The sequence below is a fragment of the Fukomys damarensis genome, unplaced genomic scaffold (genome assembly GCF_012274545.1).
Source record: "Fukomys damarensis isolate Sample0158 unplaced genomic scaffold, DMR_v1.0_HiC HiC_scaffold_16, whole genome shotgun sequence".
NCBI lineage: Eukaryota > Metazoa > Chordata > Mammalia > Rodentia > Bathyergidae > Fukomys > Fukomys damarensis.
Window position 1 is genome coordinate 45,060,466 of NW_022900928.1, and position 21,889 is coordinate 45,082,354.

Here is a 21,889-nt window from a genome sequence, read left to right on the forward strand (position 1 = left end):
GTGATGCACACAACTATTCACGGAATGAATTAGTTGAAGGGTTCCTTGTCTGTAACTGCGTGGAATCATTTTCCTCAGCAACTCACTGCATCACGTTAAGTAGATCTTCATATACCCTAGGGCAATTTTTTAAAAAGAAAAGGCCTCACTTCTTTTTCCCAAGAGCCAGTAAGGGTACTGTAATGACCCTGCACTTACTCTCACCCTCACCCAGGAACACATCAGCAATAGCCATGAGCTGATGCTCCCCACTGCTCAGCCCAAGGTGGGGTACCCTGGGCAGTGAACTTCAGCGGCTTCACAAAGGAAATTTTACTCTTTACTTTCAGGATATCCAAAGCCTTTACAAAATTATTTAAAACTGGGAAGAGGGGCTGGGGATTTAACTCAGTGCTTCTGCCACCTACCTCACAAGCGCAAGGACCAGAGTTCAATCCCTGGTACAAAAAACAAACTGTGAAGAGGTTAATTTTTTTTTTTTTTTTGAGATGGCCTCACTGTGTAGCTCAGGCTGGTTTTGAACTCACATCATTCTCCTACCTCAGCCTCCTGAGTGCCAGAATTACAACATGCACCACCATGCCCAGCAAGGTTAAATTTTATAATCTCTTCCCTTCAATTTGGCTAAATGTAACATTGAGATGCTAACATAGTCTTTGATCATGAAGCAGAAACGGATTACAGTGGATTTCTTTTACTTCTAGTCAAGGATAATCCTTATTGACTAAGATAAATACTAACATATCAGAAAAATATTTTAAGTTGTATAGAACATTCTCAGATAATAATAACTAGATTAAAAAACAAGGAGAACCAATCCTATCCTTAAAACAGGCATATTATCTTAATAGAGTAATGTGAGTCATGTTCAGGAAATAATACTTAAAACATAAACACTTATACATCAAATTCTGTTAAGTCAGTCTTCAAATTCCTCAGCTAAGGGCAATAATTAAAAAATCTCAACTGTAAACTTATTGTTTGCAATGCTTCAGTTTTTCCTGTGTCTTCGAAATCCAAGTTTCATTAAATATGTTATCTTCTGTTTCTTCTTAAAGAATTAATGCTCATAAAAGGATCATCATCATCTTCCTGAAAGGACACAGAAATGTGAAGTCAGAGACTGCTCCACCCTTCCCTGAGGCAAGACGACACTTATGGTAAAATAGTATCAGCTGGGAGTCACTTTCTCTTTTCACCTGGGGTGATTTCATTTTTCTGTTTCCCTTATAAATGTGAAATATATAAGTCCAACTAAATTCTTAGTGAGCACTGAAAATAAAAATTTATCCTTTGATATATGTGTATATACATATATATATATATGTGTGTGTGTATGTGTGTGTGTGTGTGTGTATATTTACAATTGCAGAATATACACTTCCTCAGTTATTAACCTTAATCAATGCAAATGAGGTATAGTTAAGCCAGAAAAAAAGAATACTCAAACCATGTCTTTTGGTTTGTGAACACCAGTAGCTTTTTTTCATTTACAATTTATTAAAGGTGACTGCTGTTCTGGAAATTCAGCCAAAAAATAATGAAGCCACCTGGGGCAGAGCTAACTCAAAAACAGCTGTAATTCTTAGTTCCCATTATGCATGTAATGCCAGAAGTAGAGAGCTATTCTCAAACTGATGCAAAAAAACCACCTAGTGAAGCAATCTTTCAAACAGTTTTTTGGAAAAAGAAGCATAAGGAATTGTTTCAAGAGTTCCCATGTCAATGGGCTGCAGATTATATGTATGGTAAGAGGATATGAAATATTAACTAAGAAGTTAATTAAAGGAAATGAAAACAACTAACAACCTCAGATAAGCCCAAGTTACAGAAATTGATTATATTCTATAACTAAATATTCAGAAGATAAAAACAAATTTATAAATTGAGATTTATGTTTCCACTAAGACATTAAGAAATTCTTTTTTCTTTCTTTCTTTTTTTTTTTGGTACCCGGGATCGAACTTGGGCCCTTGCACTTGTGAGGCAGGTGGCAGAACCACTGAGCCAAATCCCCGGCCCTAAAAAATTATTTCTTGATGTCAGGCCTTACTGGTGGTAATAACAAATTCAAACATTAGCTAAAGTAACAATCTCATGAGAAATGGATGCCTTGAGAAATAAAATTACATGATTATTTTCTCCTACTATAATGTTAAAAATCAAATGCAGCAACTTATTATAGATAAATCCAAAATGAAGTATAACAGAGAATCTGCTCATAGTTCTTCTTTGCAGTAAAACATGAACTAGCAGTCAAACTCTTAACCATGTATTTATTCAGATGCCTTGCTCACTTCTGACTGGAAACATTTCAACATTTCACAGTTACATTGAGCTCTTGCTGTCATTTTTCTTTGCAGCCTGACCTGTGGCCTCTCAAGCCTTGAAACCTCTGAAGCTGTTTTAAAATTACATAAAAGATGGATAATAAGAAATATAGAGATAGGTCTCTTGCAAATGGGAAGGGGACCAAGAAATGGAGGAAGGCAAGGGGAAAGGACTGAGGAAAGAATTAAGATGTGTTATGTAAATGTTCCACTCTCCACAAGGAAGGTAATCATTATGTACTGCAAACAGGTAATAATAAAAAATAAAAATTGAGCTGGGCGTGGTGGCGCACACCCGTAATCCCAGCACTCCGGAGGCTGAGGCAGAAGGACTGCCATGAGTTCGAGACTAGCCTTGGCTACATAGTGAGTTGCAGGTCAGTCTCAACTACACAGTGAGACCCTGTCTCAAAACCAATAAATAAATAAATAAAATAAAAATAAAATTTGAAAAAAAAATCATAGCTGATAAAGAAGGCACAAGTCACATTCTAGGATGTGAAGGAACCTTGAGGACACACTGCAGGGTGGAATAGGCCAGTCACAAAAAGATAAAGACTGTGATTTCACTTATTTGAAGTACCTGGAATAGACATTTATAGAAAAAGAAAACAGAATATTAGATTCCAGGGGCTAGGAAAAGGGAGAACAGGTAACCCAAATATGCCAAAGATTGAAATTTTTAAAATTTTTGCAAGAAATTCATATGTGCTACCTAGAAAAATTCAAGGAACAAGAATTTGAAGGGAAAAAATTTTACTGTATTCCACTCTTATGGGCACTCCAAAACTGGAATAGTAGGCACTTAATAGTTAAGGTGGTATATGGTTTCAGTTTTGCAAGATGAAAAAGTTCAAGAGATCTACTTCAACACTGTGCTTTTATTTAACACTACTGAACTGTACACTTACTGGTTAAGATGGATTTTTTTTTTTGGTACCGGGGATTGAACTCAGGTCCTTGCGCTTGCAAGGCAGGCCACTGAACTGCTGAGCTAAATCCTGGGCCAAGATGGATTTTTTTTTTTTTGGTACCGGGGATTGAACTCAGGTCCTTGCGCTTGCAAGGCAGGCCACTGAACTGCTGAGCTAAATCCTGGGCCCCAAGATGGATTTTAAAAAATGGTTAAAATGGTAAGTTTTATGTTATGTGCTTTTAGTACAATTTTTAAAACGTTTAAATGAAAAATAAATAAAAGAGTGACGGGCCTTCAAGTAATTTAACAAAAAACTTGCAAACGTCCTTCAAATGGCAGTCAGGAGGAAAGGGAAAGGCCAGGGATCTTCAGTCTTGTAGCTTTAATTCAATTTAATTGAAACACAGATAACAAAGACAACAGCAAGTCCTGTTATACCTCTCCCTACTACACCTCATTTAAGTTAGAGGTCATTTTAGTTTATGAATGAGCTTTTCCCACACATCCTACCAAACAGCATTTTGGTCAATGTCCAAGTACATTTGTGACATGAAAATCAGCACCATGTACCATCATTATATAGGAAACGTGGAGCACAGAGTTGGTCCTTAATAAGCATTCTACTAATGTAACATTAAAGCTCTTACATTATCATCACCAACAGCTCTTCAAATATAAATGGCAAAAGCTAAAAAAAAAACTTCTCCCATCCTGTTAGCTGGACAAACTACATAAGAGCCGAGTGAGCACCATATTTCAACAAGCTGCATAATTGCACTGCTGGGCACTCAATAGTGTTATTATTATTTTTTTTTAATATTATAGTTCAAAGGAAGGTTAACTAGTGTTTAAAAAGTAACTTTTAGCAACTAGTCAGCAGATTCTAACTTACAACTTAAAAAGTTTAGGGCCAGGGATGCAGCTCAGCAGTGCTGCATGAGGGCCTTGAGTTCAATTCCTGGAACCAAAAAATAAAGCTTAAAATTTAACGGTATTATTTTATTACCTCTTCTGATTCAAAATCAATCCCCTTAGCAATTTGGCTCTGGGACATCCGTTTGCTGGCTGATGTGCCTGACCACCTGAGGGGAGGTAAAAAGGAAAAGTCAAAGACAATGAACTAGGGCATCTATCAAAAACACATTTCTAGGGCCAGGGATTTAACTCAGTGGTTCTGCCACCTGCCTCAAAAGCACAAGGGCTTGAGCAAGGGCCTGAGTTTGATCCCTGGTACCAAAACAAATAAACAAGCAAACAAACAAAAAACACACATTTCTAGACAATTCCTTTCCATCTACATTAGAGGTAATAAAAAACAGCAAGAGAAAGATCTCTGGAGCTAGGATTTGGATTGCAGCTTTTCCATTTACTAGCTATGTGGCTTTTTTTTTTAAATAAACTGAATCTATTGGTACATTTTAGATATACAATACAGTTGCATTCATCATTGGGATCTTGTACTTTAACATAACGTATCTTGGTTCTCATTTTTTCCCCATTCCCCTAGCCTCCTTCCTCCCTCCACCCTTCCCTATTTACAAAAACTTTGTTTCCATTTTTTTCCTTTTCTCTTATTTTTTCTCTTCTCTTTTTACCTTTCTCCTACCCCTCCCATTTGCGCAATACCTTTAGACCTTGTCTTCCTATTACAAAATATCAATTATACATTTTGACCCTTGTCACTTTAAATAAATTCTCAGTGCCTCAATTTCATCTGTAAAATGGGAATAATAATTTTTTAAAGATTGTGTATTAATATGCTTAAACACTTCAAACAGTGCCTAATATATTAAGCACCACACAGACTTTAACTTTTTACTAGTTTTCATTACATATTAAAATTTATCTATTACTATCCCCCACTTCTGAAAATTGTGGCAACACTGAAATCTCTTTAATTCAAATCTGTTCTTTCTGTATCAGGATAAATGATCTTAGGAAAGTCCTATCACTCTCCAGAGCTCTTTCTTCTATCACAGTCCACATTCTAAGGGACTATATAACCACTCATAATTAAGGGACTACATTGTAGGATTTCATACATAATTTTGTACTGAGTCAATCATTTATTAATGGATTCCAATGGGTTCAACATTTTTGTTATTTCATTTCCTTTTTTTTTTTTGGTACCAGGGATTGAACTCGAGACCTTCAGCTTTTAAAGCAGGCAGCGGCACCACTGAGCTAAATTCCCAGCCCCTCAACACTTTTCATTACAATTTAAAAGCTGCCCAAAAGTAGGGACTATATTAAAACACTTATTATGTCTTCCATCAGATCTAATTTAGTACTTGCACATTAAGTATTAAAAAGGGCTATTGATTATTTTCTTAAGTAGATATTTTCATTAATTGATCTAATTTCATTAGATAAGCAACTTTCATTCAAAATGTTAATACCTAAAGGAAAGCTTAAGAGCATCAGGCAAAAAACAAAAGGGGTGAGAACATACAAGTATTCTGAAGGCACAGTAAGTCCTTCCTTTTAGTGTTTAGCACAGCACTATGTGTAATTAAGTATATAAAATGTGACAATGAAAAACTTGAAATCAAATAGTAACAAAACAGAAAATTATTTTCTATTGATTGAGGAAACTGTTAAGTGTCTGATCAAGATAATTGCTGTGTAATAAATAAAAAAAACTAAACAACAAGTTATTTAAAATTCTCTCCACAGTTCTGGGGCTCAAACCCAGAGCTGCACCCAGGCTAGACACTCAGCCACTGCAGTGCAGCCGTAACACCTCTTTAAATGTCAAGACAGACACACTAAGTGGCCCTGGCTGGCTTCGAACTTGTGGTTCTCCTGCCTCAGACTTGAGTGGCTGGGATTTCAGGCATACAGATTTTAGGTTACTTACATTTTCAGTAAAAATGCTTGTAATAATGGTGTATCAGGTCTATGAACTAGGCCTTCATCTGTTTCTTTCATTTCTCTATAAACTTTAATATTTGAAAATAATTCGAAAAGCATAGAAAAATGTATAATTATAAAATTCCGGACAATTTTAACCTTCTTTAAAGGAAGTCTCTGACCTACCTTTGATCTGTCTTTGAAGTGGTAGGAAAACTCTCTTCTTCCTCATCTGATTCATCTACCTCAATCACCTAAGGGGAGGGAGGGAAATAAAACAACAAATAATCTTCTTAAGAATGGAACACCTGAATAAAAAATGAACTAAATACTTGAATTACAAGGTAACTTTTTTCCCCCCATATACAAAAAGTCACAAAAGAGCCAGGAACCATGTAAGCACCAATTATTAACATAAAAGCCCACCTGACCCCCCTCAAGTGCGCCTCTTCATTCACAAGTAGTGCTCTACACTGGGATCTTAGCTGGCTTCTCTCCTGGCTATCTTGGGAGCCCGTGCCCTAAAGAACACTCAGCTTGGTGAGTGACTTGCATAGGCTTGAGTACAGCTATGTCCTGTGATTTTTCTTAGGCTCTGATGAGGAATTAACTCCTCAGTGTTCTAAAGGCAAGAGGTATCACACCATGTGGGAAATACTAGATATCTTTCTTGTTACATTTATCCCTCTTAAATACCATTTATTAATGTTAAGATCCTACAATACTATTTCTGATTTTCCATTCCACTGTACAAATACTAACCATTCCTCTACATTTTGTTATTTTGACACCTGGTACACACGTGTTCTATCTTTATCTGATGTGCAAATGAGGATGAAGCCAAGGATAGCATGTAAGGCCAAGCATGCAGCTAAACATCCTGCAATACATCAGACATTCCTTCACCAAAAAGAATCATCTCATCAAGAATGCTAATGGTGTTGCCAATGAGAAACTCTGATATAGGAGGAAGACTATTTGCTTGGAGTTAAGACACATGGGATTTGAAAGAGAGGTAACAGGAGAGTCAAGTCCCTACCAGACTCTTTCAAGGCCCATGGGAAGTCTAGAGCAGAATGCAAAGATCCTACGACCGTTTATTCTGTCTTGAGTCTACAATGATATAGACTCTATATGTAATGAACTTGCCTTCAATATTAGTATTCTATGCCATTTGGGTTTGGCCTTGTTATCCTTAAAAATATCACTGTATGTAAATACTTAACAGGTTTCTAACAGTGTGGACCACTAGTACAAAAAAAGAGAAATAAGAAAAATAACCCCTAGACTCCCTCATTGTAGATAACTAAAGTCAGCTTTAATGTTCCATACTTTTTCCTCTCTTTCTAAATCAAAGAATTGACAATTCATAATGCAGAAGACATAGATTATTAATACAGAGCATGTAAAACTTTTTACCTCTGAATAATTCTTAGTAGCAACACTGCGGGTGGGCTGCTGTCTTGAAGATTTAAAAGCTATAATGTAAACATAGAAATATCCATTATGTAATTCTTAAAACAGAAAAATCTATATATTTCTTTAGCTTACTGTAAAAACCCATGATGATTACTTATAAAACCATTTATATTTCTTTTAAATCAGAAGAGACATGGAATTATGTGTTCACTCAATGTCTAGCTATTAATCTCATGCTTTTAGTTTATTCAAATATAATAACAAGCAGTATTCATAGAGCCACATTTAAATACTTCATTATAAAATACCTTAAGGATAAAATGTGATCACCTAGCCAACAACTGAACCACTAGTTAATGAAGGTAAGCCTCCTAATCCCTTCCTTTTTTTGTAATTAATGATAGGTTTTCTGTGGCTACATTAGGAGCTTTCTCATTCTCTTCTACCTTAGTAGCAACATTCAGCCTCTAAAAAAATATAGCAGGGGCAATTCTACACATTTTATCTTTTACTGCACGACACAACTTCCTTTCAAATGCTTTTTTTTTCCTTTTTGAAACTTGGAAGTTTAACTAACTCTTTCTCTTTTCCCTTATTTTTCCCTGTGATCAAAACCTAAACTTCAAATACCTTATTGAATTATTTTCTTATAAGCCTTGCCAATTTCCTAATATCAAATATATCTCCCCAAGACAACCCCAATCTAAATAGGGCAAAGAAGGAAAGAGGATTAGAAAAAACACACATCCAAAGAATCCTTCAGAGCCCAAAATTCTCCAAGAAAGAAAACCTGAGGAATCTTTCTGCCTTGCCTACATCTATCATTTCCTCATGTTTCCTGTTTCTGGTTCTACCCCCAATCTTGTAATGTCTAAATAAGAGAAGAGAAAAAAGCCAAAAGTAAAGTTCTTACCTGCTTTTTCAGTTATTGGGCTTACATCCTAATTTACTGAAAAGGTTAGACTGAACAGAAAAGCTAGTGACCATGAGGCTTTTAAAGAATATTTCTTTCTTTTTTTTCCCCCCCGGTACCAGGGATCGAATTCAGGATCTTGCACTTGTGAGGCAGGCACGGCACCACTGAGCTACACCCCCAGCCCTCAAAGAATATTTCTACTCCAAACTTACTCAATGTTTGCTCAACTCTTTGTTCCTTGAAAACAGGAAATCTTTCTTTCAATCCCCAGTGGATAGTAAAAGATGAATTTGTAAAATAAATTAACTTTGTGAAATAAGTTATGAAATAATTAACTTTATCAGAAAAGCACTATGCTTTGTCAGGGAGATAATACATTATAGTGGTTAAGAGGTCTGGTTTGGAGTTGCTCATTTTGATTTTCTTTTCCTTGACTATGGCCACATTCCCTGGCTTCTTGAAATCTCAATTTCCTCACCATTAAAAAAGCATTAGTACTTCATGCAGACAATTATGGAAAGAATAAAGAGGTATTTAATGTAAATTGCTCTGGCAAGTAGCACCAGGCAGTAGGCATTCACACACAGGAGACTGTTACTAGCAGGAGATTTAACAGCAGCAATGGAACTCACCGATAAACTACACATAAAAGCAGGGAATGCAGAGGTATCTTTTATTTGCTCCAGTCGCCAGCCTCTGCACACTTCAGTGGAAAAATTTGGGCTGCCAACACTTATTTTGGAAGTGTAATTTCCATTTTTCTCAACAAAATTTCAGTAGGACAAGCATCTCCATATTCCATGGAAGTTAATATAATAGAAATTTGGCCTTTATCTCTTCACTCCTCCATTTATAATGGGCATCTAATAAGTTATAGTTTTAATGCTAGTTCTGTGCCAATACGATGACAAATAAGTTAGTAACTCATGGTTATTTTGTTAAGACTTTAAAAAATGAGAACCAAGACGTGGCATGTAAAGGTACAAGATCCCAGTAATGAATGTAACTGTACTGTCTACCTAGAATGTACCAATAAATTAAATAAAAAAACAAAACAAAACAAAAACACCAAATCTTAACTTGATAAAAATGTTTCACGTATTCATATTAAAAAATTTTAAAGGCCCATATTGGAAGTAAGCAGTTAAATTAGCGAAACCTTTAAAACAGTTAAAGATAAATTTAGACAAATAATATATGTAACATTGGTCTTGGGATATAGCTTTAGAGGTAGTGTTTGCCAAGCACGTGTTAGGGGCAGGGTTCGATCTCCAGCATCACCAAACAAAACAAGTATATACCATCTACCTTCATACATTTATTGTAAAACTGCTACTAATATAGCAGTAGCAACCATATACTGAGTTTTTACTAGATGCTGTTCTGAGTACTGTATATGCTAAAATTTACTTAAAATAATTATTCCTTGAACTAGTACATTGTTAATTTTATATTAAGAGATCTCAAAGCGGAAAAAAATAGTCACTCCCAGTTGGCCCCTGCCCCTTAGTAATAACCTGTTTCCCCAGAATGATGTAAGCTTCCCCCCACCCACCCCCACGCTGTATGTAAAGAATGTAAACTCTGTGTAACTTTCTGACCAACCAATGTCCTGACTGCAAACCCCATAAAAACCTTGCTCTCGGGGCCTGACTCTTTGGGAATGATTCCAGGAAGGACCTCTGGCATCAATAAAGCTGTACACTTGCCTCCAAACCTCAGGTGCCCCTTGGATTTTGGTCCAGTCTGCTCAAACATTTTCTGAGAGCTGGAACATTTACAGCTGCAATCTGAGGCTTATTGAATAACCACAATTTATTCTTACTGAAATCCTAATGTGTACAGGTTCTACACTAGGTAACCCTCATGCATTTCCTTAGCAATACTCTACACAACCCCAGGAGGTAGAAGGAACTATTACCCCATTTTACAGATGACGATATCGAAAGTTACCAAAGATGGAAAGCTTAAGTAATCTGCCGAAGGACACACAGCTAGTAAACTGTGGAGTCAGGATTCAGACTAAGGTCTTTCTTGACTTTACAACCACTCTCTTAAACCTATGCTGGGCACAGTGGACACAATGACGAGCAAGAATGACTGAGCCCTCATTCACACAGTGATGACCATGTGAGGGCACCAGACTGGACCGAACCTAGCCTGACTCCAGAGCCAGATCTTAACCACAATGTTATGCTGCAAAAGCCACCACAGTAAGGTTTTAGCCTAGAATACAATTCATAAAATCTGAAGCTGTGTATTAATTTGGTTTACTGACAGCCTCTTTTCCAGATGAATATTATTACTGAAAAAACTGACATCAGGCTAATTTGTAAAGCACTATAACTGGTCTCTTATATTTCTACACAAAAGGGTCCTTTATTCCACACCATCAATAGGTAACAGCAGTAGTCATTAAAGGATGCTTTTGAAAGCATCACTGCATAGTGGTTCTAAAAAGAACTGATGTCAGAAAGTAAACAAAATGTTTTCTAAACCCCTAAGACACAGTCCTCCACACAAAAGGAAGCAGCCACATGTGAGTTTCAATTTATAAACAAGGATAAGATAATAAATAAAATTCAATGAACTGTTCATTGTAGGCTAAACTATTCAGACAGATCTTTCTGCTGAAAGCAACCTAAGCTGCTACTGCAAATATTAAGAAAAAATTTTCCCAATGACATTGGAAGAGCTGATCAAATAATAAAGAATCACTGGGCCAAAGCTGAAGAAAAGCTGGAAGCTAGAGAAGTAAGCAGTCCCTTTCCCTGAGGACGCCTGTCATTCAGGGAAAATGTTAACCCTGGCTGTGAGTCTCAGAGAAAGGAGGGAGCTTCCTGCCCAGGGTGGATGCTCCATCTCATTCCTTCCTCGCTGGTTAAAGACACAAGCAAGATTTCACAGGCATGCGTTATCAGGCTGGTCCAGACAACCCTCGGATTATACTACATCTAATTTAAAGAAATTTAGGATTTGAGGTGCCCTAGAAGCCTCGAAATCAGCTTCACCCAATATCTCAAGATTATTCCTAAGAATAAACTGTTCTAATAACAACAAATAGAAAAGCATGCAAGAAAATAAGTCATGACAATGGAAAACCAACAGAAAAAAATCAGAGACAGTGGAAAGAGGCCAAAGACATCCCGACATTAGGTTACTATTAGGCACAAAACAAATAAGTATCTTAACTTGACACACACACAAAAATTAATGATGGGCCTAAAAATTATTAGAAATGCAAGATTGCTGGGTATGGCTGCACACACCTGTAATTCCAGCACTTGCAAGGTCAAAGCAGGAGGATTATAGAGTGTGCCGGTCCAACCTGAGCTACACAGTGAGTTCCAAGGCCAGCCTAGAATACACAACAAGACTCTCTCAAACACCCCCGCTCCAAAAAAAGACATTTAAAAATTCAAAGCATAGCTTTTAGAATAGATAAGTTAAAATAATGATCAGGTATAATTATTCAGAATGTAGCACAGGAAGAGAAAATAAAGTATGAGAGAAATTAAGTTCTGGGAAGATAAAATAAAAAGATTTCATATTTATTTAACTAAAGACCCAGAGGGAAGAGTAAAATAACAAAAGATAGGTAAGCATGTTCCAAAAATAACAGAAGAGACCAATTCATTGATTTATGAAGCCCAATAAGTCCTAAGCAGGTTAAAAAAGAATTCCATGCTTAGATTTATGGTAGCAAAACTGCAGAATACCAAAGACAGCAAACTGAGGGGAAATAAATTACTTTTAAGAAGTTGCAAGCTCAACTAATAGCTAATGTCTAAACTTAATCAATGGAAACAAGAAGATTCATTTAAAGTGATTAATTCTACCCTTTGGTGTCAAGGAATATATAACACAAACATACCAGGAGAAGGAAAGGCAGGTTGGGCCAAGGTCAACATAGGCAATCCACAGCCTATGGCCCTATCACTCGCAGGCCAGCCAACTTTTAGGGGTCAACAAGGAATTATATTTATTTACTCATTTTCTACATTCCTCTTTTTTTCTTTTGTAGCAACATTTCATAAATTCTTACTACAGTATATACCAGGCTTTTTGTTCCATTTACTTTCTCAGAATCATCAAGTACAGTATGGATTACCATTCCAGTTTACATGCAAGGTAACTTGCACAGTGAGTGGCTTGTGCAAAGCTACAGTGCTTTTCCAAGCTGAACTGTGAGGTGAACTCAGACTGGATCCTCTATAATATACCATGCTGCCTTTTCTCTTTTTTTGCCCTTCTTTGGCTTTTGTGTTCAACCTGTCAGGAATGAAATACTTTTTAAATGTTCTTCTCCAAGTGGCAATACAGACAAGCTTCTCAAGTGAAAAGCTAAGGATAGGGGGTTTTCTGAAGCACTGAATAATATCTGAATAAAAAGATAACAATAGAATTTCTGGTAAGAAGATGCCTTTTGAGTCTTAAAACGATTTGATGTTTGTGTCCTTTTTCTAATGACAGGTGTCATTCAAGAAAGGATGAGGCCTCTCTACCCCTTCCACCTGCCCTACTGAGACTTCCCCTGAGCTGGGCACCACCCCTCTGCAGGCCGGGCCCTCCGCCACCAGGGAGCAGCCACAGACTTCAGCCTAGGAAGGGGCAGCTCTGCAGAGAGCCGGGATGAGATCCTGCCCTGGCTCTCCCTGGTTGTGTTTAAAATAAAGTTTATTTTATTAAAAAAAAAAGAAAGAAAGGTTGAGGGATTTAACTCGGTGGTTCCACTGCCTGCCTCTTAAGCACAAGGTCCCAAGTTCAATCCCCCGTACCAAAAAAAAAAAAAAAAAAAAAAAAAAAAAAAAAAAAAAAAAAAAAAAAAAAAAAAAAAAAAAAAAAAAAAAAAAAAAAAAAAAAAAAGATTAAAATTTCCTTTAAGGGACTGACAACATTTCCTTCTAAGGCAGCTTATTATTCCATTTTTATGTTAACACTTAAATCAGTGTTTGGGGCATTTCCCATTCACCTCTATTCAGTCTCATTGCTTCATTTTTCTATGCATTCAGTATCCCTGTGTCAAAGGCAAAAGTTAACAATATTTGTCTAAAAAAAAATTTAATAGCTCTGATCTATGACAAAAATCTTATAAAGAATAATGTATCTGGCGATCTTAACTATTAAGATTACAATGACTACAGCATAAATAAATGTGGGATACAAATGGATATTTCTTCAGTCTTCCTACATCAGAATTTATAAATAACGGCTAATCACCTGCAGCTTGTACTCACCATCTAAGATAGACATATTTCTGGATGCTGACACAGTGGTCCTAGAGCTTCTGCTTCGAGAAGAAGTATTCAGCCCAGTGCCTGCTAGAAAAATGAGCAGTTAATACACAATCTCATCAGGAGCGAGGGTTTTTCTACATAGTACCTAAACAAGAGCTAGATAAAGTTTTGTCAAAACAGTTTGTAAAAACCCAAAGGCATTTATAAGAACATCTACTATAGTATGGTCAATTTCCAGAGACTATTTTTTTAGGCTACATCTGGTTCACATTTGTCCAATTAAAATTTAAGGAAAACTTTTCTGAATATAAGGATAAAGAAAATAATCATCATTAGAAAATGGAAATTTCTTTCCCTGGAGATTTTAAACTAAATTACTATTCATTTTACCACCTTAAAATTCATACAGATTTTATAAAAACAATTAAAATTTTATAACATACATCAGGAAGCAACTGTACGATAATTTTCTATTGTTCATCACATTAAATACAGTGATGATGACTAATGCCAATGATTCCCTTTCAAAATGAAATTGTTTTCAGGTGTTTTCCTTTTTAAACAAATTTTATGGAGACCATTTTATAAGCGTGTATTTTCTTACGTCAATAAGAATCATTTTTATGATCTGGAGAGGACATTAGCTAGATATCTTCCTTAACAATTAGCTAGAGGTAGAGCTCAGTGGTAGTGCATTTGCTTAGAATGCATAAGGCCATGGGTTTAATCCCTGGCACCACACACACACATAAAAAGAAACAATTCATACTTATCTATTATTACTTTATACATGTGAAAGTACGACAATAAAAGCACTCAAAAAGTACTAAGAGAAAAAAAATATGAGAAACTGAAAAAATGGAAATAAAGTGTTTGTAAATGGGGAGGGCAGGAGGGGGGTGAAGGGAGGGCAGGGACAAGGGGAAAAAATGAGAATCAAGACCTATTATGTAAAGGTACAGAATCCCAATGATGAATGTAACTATTGTATACCTAGATTGTACCAATAAACTCAATTAAAAAAAAAAAGTACTAAGAGAGATACAATTAAATATTTAAGACTTATGGATTATGAACAATTAAAACTCTATACTGAGCTGGGAATATAGCTCAGTTGTGCCTCTGCCTGCCTTGCAAGCACAAGGTCCTGAGTTCAATCCCCGATACCAAAAAAACAAGAAACTCCTCTATGTTGCAGGGCTAGGGATTTAGCTCAGTGGCACTGTGCCTACCTTGCAAGCTCAAGATCCTGAGTTCCATCACTGGTACAAAAACAAAAAACAAAAAACAAACAAACAAACAAAAAAAAAAACCTCTACGTTGAAAGTGGCCAATCAAAATTCATTTAAGTCAAGATACATGTTAGAACTGTATTAAAGACTTCATGCAGTACAAAAATAAATTTTAAAGAATTGTGTCTTAGAAACCAAAACTCAGAGCCAGAGGTTTGGCTTAGTGGTTCTACCACCTCCCTCACGAGTGTAAGGGTCTGAGTTCCAACCCTGGTATCAAAAGAAAAAAAAAAGAACCCAAAATTCATAGTTCAATTCTGATTACAAGACACAATTTTCATTTCCACTCAATTTTCAAGTGGGAAGTGTGTAAAAGACAGCAGTCAGTGCTAACCTCTGCCTCTCTGAGACCCTCCTCGGGGGGCCAAGTTCTGCCCTCTGCCTCCTCTTTGCCCTCGGCCTCGGCCCCTCCCTCTGCTGGGTGCTGTGGAGATGCTGTCATCAGAGTCATTTGCCGTCTGTTCTGCAGGATCCACACTCATGAGGTCATCAGCAGTGAAGGCGGAGGCAGAGTCCTCCGACTGGGATCTTAGCGCTCGGGCCCTACTCATAGCCTGTGCATGGGTGTTGGGGTAAAGTACTCATTAGTGGATGACGCATACTCTAACAGTAGTTAATTTAGCCATTCAGATGAACCTTTAACATTGTCAAACCAACTACTTCATTATTTTTCACTAATCACCCTATAAAAATATAAAGAATTACCCTACCAAGCAGATTCAACAACTAACTATATGTCGGGTCAATTTACAATACTACCTGTAAAACAACACCTTTTTAAAAGGTTCACCAACAAAACTGAGAAACAAAATTTGACAGAATCAAAATTTTCAGAACTGGTGGAAATACTGACAATCATCCTTAATTCACTATCACATTTGTAAGACACTATTGTTATTTGAGTTACTTTTTAGAATGGGCTCTTAATAAAAAAGGAAAACTTAGAAATAATAGTTGTTATCTCTGGGTGGTAAAATTCTAAGGTGCTTTTTTTTCCTTTATTATTCTTGAATACTATAAATTTTATACAGTATACCTTTTCAAAATATTTTTATATAATTAGAAAAAACATGAACCAGTGATTCAGCTCAGTGGTTCTGCTGCCTGCCTCGCAAGTGCAAGGACCCAAGTTTGATCCCCAGTACCAAAAAAAAAAAGAAAGAAAAAATATGAACCATCTCTTACAAATATATATACTTCTATAAAAAGAACTTGAAGGCCTGAGAATTATAACTTTTGGGACTAAGAATATATAACTTTTTAAATTTGATTTTTTAAAAATATAGCAAAAGGAAGTTTGAGACAATCAAATATTCTAACTCATTAACAACAGAATAAAAGCAATTCTGCCTTGATTCCTCTACTTAAAACAATCAAAATGTTACAAGAAGAATAAAAACACGTAAAACACATCTTTAATAATATTAGAAATAGTTCCAACTCCCAAACACACAATCAATGAAGAAGAGTAAACGAATATGTCATCATCTGACCTGAGAGGGAAAACTGGGGAGAGTTAGGAAGGTCAGAGGTCCCCACATTCATGTATACATTCCAAGGAACCATACAACAGCCTTTCTTGCTATGAAAGGCAAGTTTTAGCTCAGCCTAGATGACCAGAGCACTTCTAAAGTCTATGATACCATAAAGCAAGGAGAGGTAGAACTGAGGAGATGGAGGAACAGGGCAGGCAGGGTAGAAGTGGGAGTGGAGTGTGTGCTGAGAGGGTGGTGTAAGTTAAGTCAGTATTCAAAAAATTAGGAAAAATAAGACTTGTAATCTATGTAACTTAAAAAATGAACAAATGGATCCAAGAAGATATAGATAACATCAACGGGCTAATTACTAAAGAAAAAACTGAGGAAATTGTTAAAAGAGTGATACCTGACTCACTCTGTTTTCCTAGTGTGGGATGTTTCTGAAAGAATTAAAGGAATCATACCACAGTGATATATGCGCACCTATGTTTATAGCAGCACAGTTTGTAATAGCTAAAACCTGGAAACAGCCCATTTGCCCATCAGTTGGAAATTGGATAAAAATGTGGTTTTTCTATAAAATGGAACACTACTCAGCCATAAAGAATGAGAAATTAGATTCATTCATAGGAAAATGGGTACATATTGAGGATATACTCCTAAGTGAAATAAATAAGCCACACATGTGTAAATACCGAATAGTTTCTCTGGTGTGAAAAGTTGTAATAGTACATAAGATCCTAATGAGATAATTGACCATGTGAATAGGAAGAAAAGGGCTAAAGGTGTAGGGAAAGTGGGAAGGGTAGGGGAAAGGGAATAAGGGAAAAGAAAAAAAAATATGAGAAAATGAAAAAATGGAAATAAAGTGTTTGTAAATGGGGAGGGGAGGAGGGGGTGAAGGGAGGGCATGGACAAGGGGGAAAAAATGAGAATCAAGACCTGTCATGTAAAGGTACAAGATCCCAATAATGAATGTAATTGTACCGTATACCTAAAAGGTACCAATACACTCAATAAAAGAACAAACAAAAAAAGAATAATACCCTCCCAAGAAAGATCACAACCAGCGAGTTTCACACGTAAATTTTACATTTTCAAAGAATAAATCATTCACTATTATTAAACAGTGCCACAGCACAAAGAAGGAAAGCTTTCAAATGCTTCTTAAGAGGCTAGCATGACATGGTGCTGACAATGATGCATGCACAAAAAGAAACATACAGGGTTGGAGATTTGGCAGTGATTCCACTGCCTACCTCACAAGAGCAAGGACCCAAGTTCAATGCCCAGTAACAACAACAACAAAAAAAATTACAGTGTGTTACCAATATGATAGCAACAAAGAGAATTCAAGAGCAAATGGAAGATGAATATATTATTACCAGGAAGTTTATAAAGTGATACAGGATGGGTGAATAATAGGGTAGATATTATAATTCATTAATAAAGAGAGAAAAATCCATATGTGTCTGCTCAGATGCCAAAACAAGGCACTTAGCTTTTCAGCCATTCCTCATTTAAACAAACTTCAGAAACACGTGAATGCTTCCCTTACATGGCAAAAATTCTAAACAGACTATAGCAGTATCTGTATAGTGAGTGAGAGAATACAAGATAGGTAAAGACTACCCTCTATTAAGGAAAGGAGGGCAAAGATATCGACAATGTTCCATTTAAATGACTTATAAACATAAGAACTGTTCAGATTCACTAGTTTAAAAAGGAAATTAAAAGTGGCAGCGAAAAATCTTATCTCTTGGGTTTCTAAAGATCAAAACATGCAGTAATACATTATGAAGACAAGATTGTGGGGAAATAAGTACTCTCAAATATCAGTTTAAAAATTGTTATGATATCTTTGAGCAATGAGATAGTATCTGATAAAATTTAAAAATTCTTATGCATATGCTTGTTATTTCTTGGAATGAATTATCATTATTTCCAAATTTAAGTTTTCTCTACGTCCATTTCAATCATTACATTCAAATAGTATTTAATTCTACCTTTTTTTATACAACAGATTTTGGAGTTTACTGATCTCCAGGATGTTTTCATCATCCCACATTTAAACTACACTTTTTCAACAATAACTTCCTCACTTCCCCAGGTGCTGCTAACACTACTCTGTTTGAATTTGAGTAGCCTAAGTACCTCATGCAAATCAAAGAAACCATGAAATGTTGACTGTTTTTGTCCAAGCTTCTTTCACTCAGCATAATTTTTGAAGTTTCATCTATGTTGTAGCATGTATTAGAATTTTGTTCTTTTTAAAGACGAACTAACATTTATTTCCTTGCAAGCAGACACCACGTTTTGTTAATCCACTCATTTGTTCACAGACATTCAGGTTGTTTGGATCTTCTGAGCACTCTGAATCATGCTGCTGTGAATACCGGTGTATAAGTATCTACTGAAAACCCTTGCTTTCTATTCTTTTGGTTATATATTTATATGTGGAACTCTAAGATTCCATGGTGATTCTATGTTCAATTGTCAAAGGAACCACCATACTGTTCTGCAAATTAGCTACACTATTTTTCATCCTAGTAGCAAGGTACATGGGTTTCATGCCTTCATAATCTTTTTGTTCTCTATAATCTTGCCAATATTTATTGTCTTCTCTGTGTTTAATAGTCATCCTAATGGGTGTAAAATGTTATCTCACTGCAGTTTCAATTTGTATTTCCCTACCAGTGATGTTCAGTATCTCTGTGGACTGGTCATTTGTAAATCTTTGAAAAGATGTCTAGTCAAGTCCATTATTTGAATTGAGTTTTGTTAAGTTTTAGAAGCCTCTTCACTACACTGCAGGCATTCTTTGAGCATCTGATATATGATTTATAAATATTTGCTCCATTCTGTAGACTATCTTTTCAATCTGCTCATAGTGCCTAGCATAGAAATTTTAAAGAATATTCAATCCTGCCTCAAATTCAGATAGAAATATAATCAAAATGGATCACAGAACTAAATATTAAAACAGAAACAACTTGCTGGAATATAAAAGTTAAAACTCTTGAAATCATAGGCATAGACAAGGACTTTGTGAACAGAACCCTGCTTGCACAGTAAATAGTACCAAGAATCAACTAAATGATATCAAATTAAAAGCTTCTGCACAGCAAAAGAAATGGCCAACAGAGCGAAAAGAGGGAATGAAAAAAGAGATAAGATGAGTTATGTATACACAGTAACTCCACACAAGGAATGTAAATATTATGTACTGCAAACATGTTCTAATTTTTAAAATAGATAATAAAAGGCCACATAAACTCAGAACCCCAGATCAGACTAAGAAAAGTCTTTATATTTTTAAAGAACGTTTGAAAAAAACAAAAACAAAAAAAACCCTGCTGTATGTGATAGAGATTTATATGGCCTGTAAAACCTAATATTTACTGTTTGACCCTTTGATTCAAGTGTGAACTTATAATAAAACAGTTGCATTTTCTTCTTTGTGAAAGCTTTTAAAGTACAATTTTTTTTCAAAATGGAAGGAAAAATACTTCACCTTTTGTTTAAATAACTTAAACAAGGTACTGAAATTCATATTCTGAGCTAAATGACTGCTATGGCTTGTGTCTAGATGTCCCCCCAAAGCCTAATGCTTTCTGAGAGGTGGCTGAATCTAGAGTGTGACTGATTCATGGTGGGGCTGGGCTTGAGGGCACTGGGATTTAGGGCCCAAGTGCTGCCTGCCCTGAGTAGTCTGAATAAGATAAAAAGGGCAGCAAGAGGCTGTTAAGGTCTCTCTTGCTTCCACGACCTCTCTTGTTGCTGCTGTCTTTCCATCGCCATGTCCTCTTGCCCCTCTGCCACCCTGCCTTAGAGCCAGCCTATTTTGGACTGAAACCTCTATGAATTGTGAGCTAAATAAACCTTTCTTCCTTTAACTTTGGGTGTCTGGTATTTTGTCTCAGCAGTCTGAGAAAAGTAATTAAAACAATGATTCTACAAAGATATGGTTATATCTTGGGAAAGTATCAAACTCTATTACCCAAGTTCTAAATAGTATGCTGGAGCTAAAAAAAAATTAACATCCTGATGAAAACTTTCCAGTGCTATGGCCTGAATGTGTCCCCCATGTTTTACGTTGGAAACTTAATGCCCTTAGTCATGTTAATGATACTGAGTAGTGAGAGCTTCTGAAGGTGACTGGGTCACGATGGTTCTGCCCTCATGAAGGTACTAATCCACTCATGGATAATAAACTCATAGGTTGTCAAGGGAGTGGGTTTGTAACATAGCACCATCTGATACCCTCTGCTATGTCATGACCCAGCAGGAAAGATCCTCAACAGAGATGCTTCCCAGATGTTGGGGAGCTGTTTTGACTTCCCTGCTTCTAGTAGTGTGAGCTAAATAAATGTTTCTTCTTCATAAATTATCAGGTCTCAGGCATTGTGACACAGAAACAGAAGATAGACTGATACCCAGAAGTCCTGGTTACCTACAAAAGTCTTCCAGCTAATTCTCTAAACTCATCATTCTTTGCTCCGAAAGCATCTTATAAGATGAATACAAATGTAATAAATGTGGTATGGATCCCTACTCTATTGTTTCTTCCCTTAACTTCCAAAACAACAGTCTGTAGGACCAAGGATTTAGCTCAATGGTGCTGCTGCCTGCCTCACAAGCACAAGGTTCTGAGTTTGATCCCTGGTACCAAAAAAAAAAAACAAAAAACAAAAAACAAAAAATCAAAACCAGTCTGTAAATGGCATAGCTGGGAGTAGTGGCACTTGCCTATAATCCCAGTACTCAGAAGGAGGCTGAGGTAGAAGGATCTATCAGAAAGAATTCAATAAATATTTTCTTTAGACACCTGCCTTTCACTTACAAAACTGAAAATATCTTGTGGACACAGACCATAGCTGTTTCATGTTCATATTTCTAATTAAAAGCAGATTGTCAACCCCTGGTTATAAAAATATCTACTGACTGAAAGGTCCTGAGTTCAATCTCCAGTGCCCACCCCCCAAAATCAAGAGAGTTAAATAATTTATATAACAACTGCTAAGTACTAGATAGGAACCATAAAACACTAAAAACCTTCAGAAACAAGAAAATGTATTTCAGCCAAGATAGAGGCGCAAAGCTTAAGTAAATGCTTTCTAACCTGCTGGCCCTAACATACAAAGTGACGGAAGAAACAAGCAATGATGGGGTACATGGTAATTTTAACATTTTAGAATGAGCATGGAAAGAAATGCTACTTACCCACAGTAACACCTCTAACCGAAACAAAACATTACCACCCCAACAAGGCCAGTTTATGTTATGTAGATAAGACGCTCTGACAGCAATTAGATATTAATTTTAAAAGGCTATTTTTGTAAATGTCCCCTTACAAATGCTTTAGACAAGAATAAAATCAAAAGAAATAATTACAAGGGCCAGGGATTTAGCTCAGTGGTGCCACCGCCTGCCTTGCAAGCACAAGGT

The 21,889-nt window shown here is 36.2% G+C and overlaps 1 protein-coding gene across 3 annotated transcripts in view; it reads right to left on the minus strand.

Annotated features, from left to right (window-relative positions):
- Nucleotides 1-525: 525 nt before the first annotated feature.
- The window catches only part of Mre11 (MRE11 homolog, double strand break repair nuclease), a 57,499-nt gene continuing 36,135 nt past the window's right edge, over nt 526-21,889 (minus strand). For 2 of the 3 annotated variants that reach the window (XM_010633660.3, XM_010633659.3), the window contains exons 15-20: nt 15,298-15,517; nt 13,672-13,755; nt 7,519-7,577; nt 6,286-6,353; nt 4,253-4,328; nt 526-1,092 (exon numbers count right to left, since the gene is read on the minus strand). In XM_010633660.3, coding sequence (XP_010631962.1) covers nt 1,036-1,092; nt 4,253-4,328; nt 6,286-6,353; nt 7,519-7,577; nt 13,672-13,755; nt 15,298-15,517 — 564 coding nt within the window. In that variant the 3' untranslated portion in view covers nt 526-1,035. The remainder of the gene's footprint in view (nt 1,093-4,252; nt 4,329-6,285; nt 6,354-7,518; nt 7,578-13,671; nt 13,756-15,297; nt 15,518-21,889) is intronic. The other variant, XM_033764291.1, reaches the window with a different exon arrangement.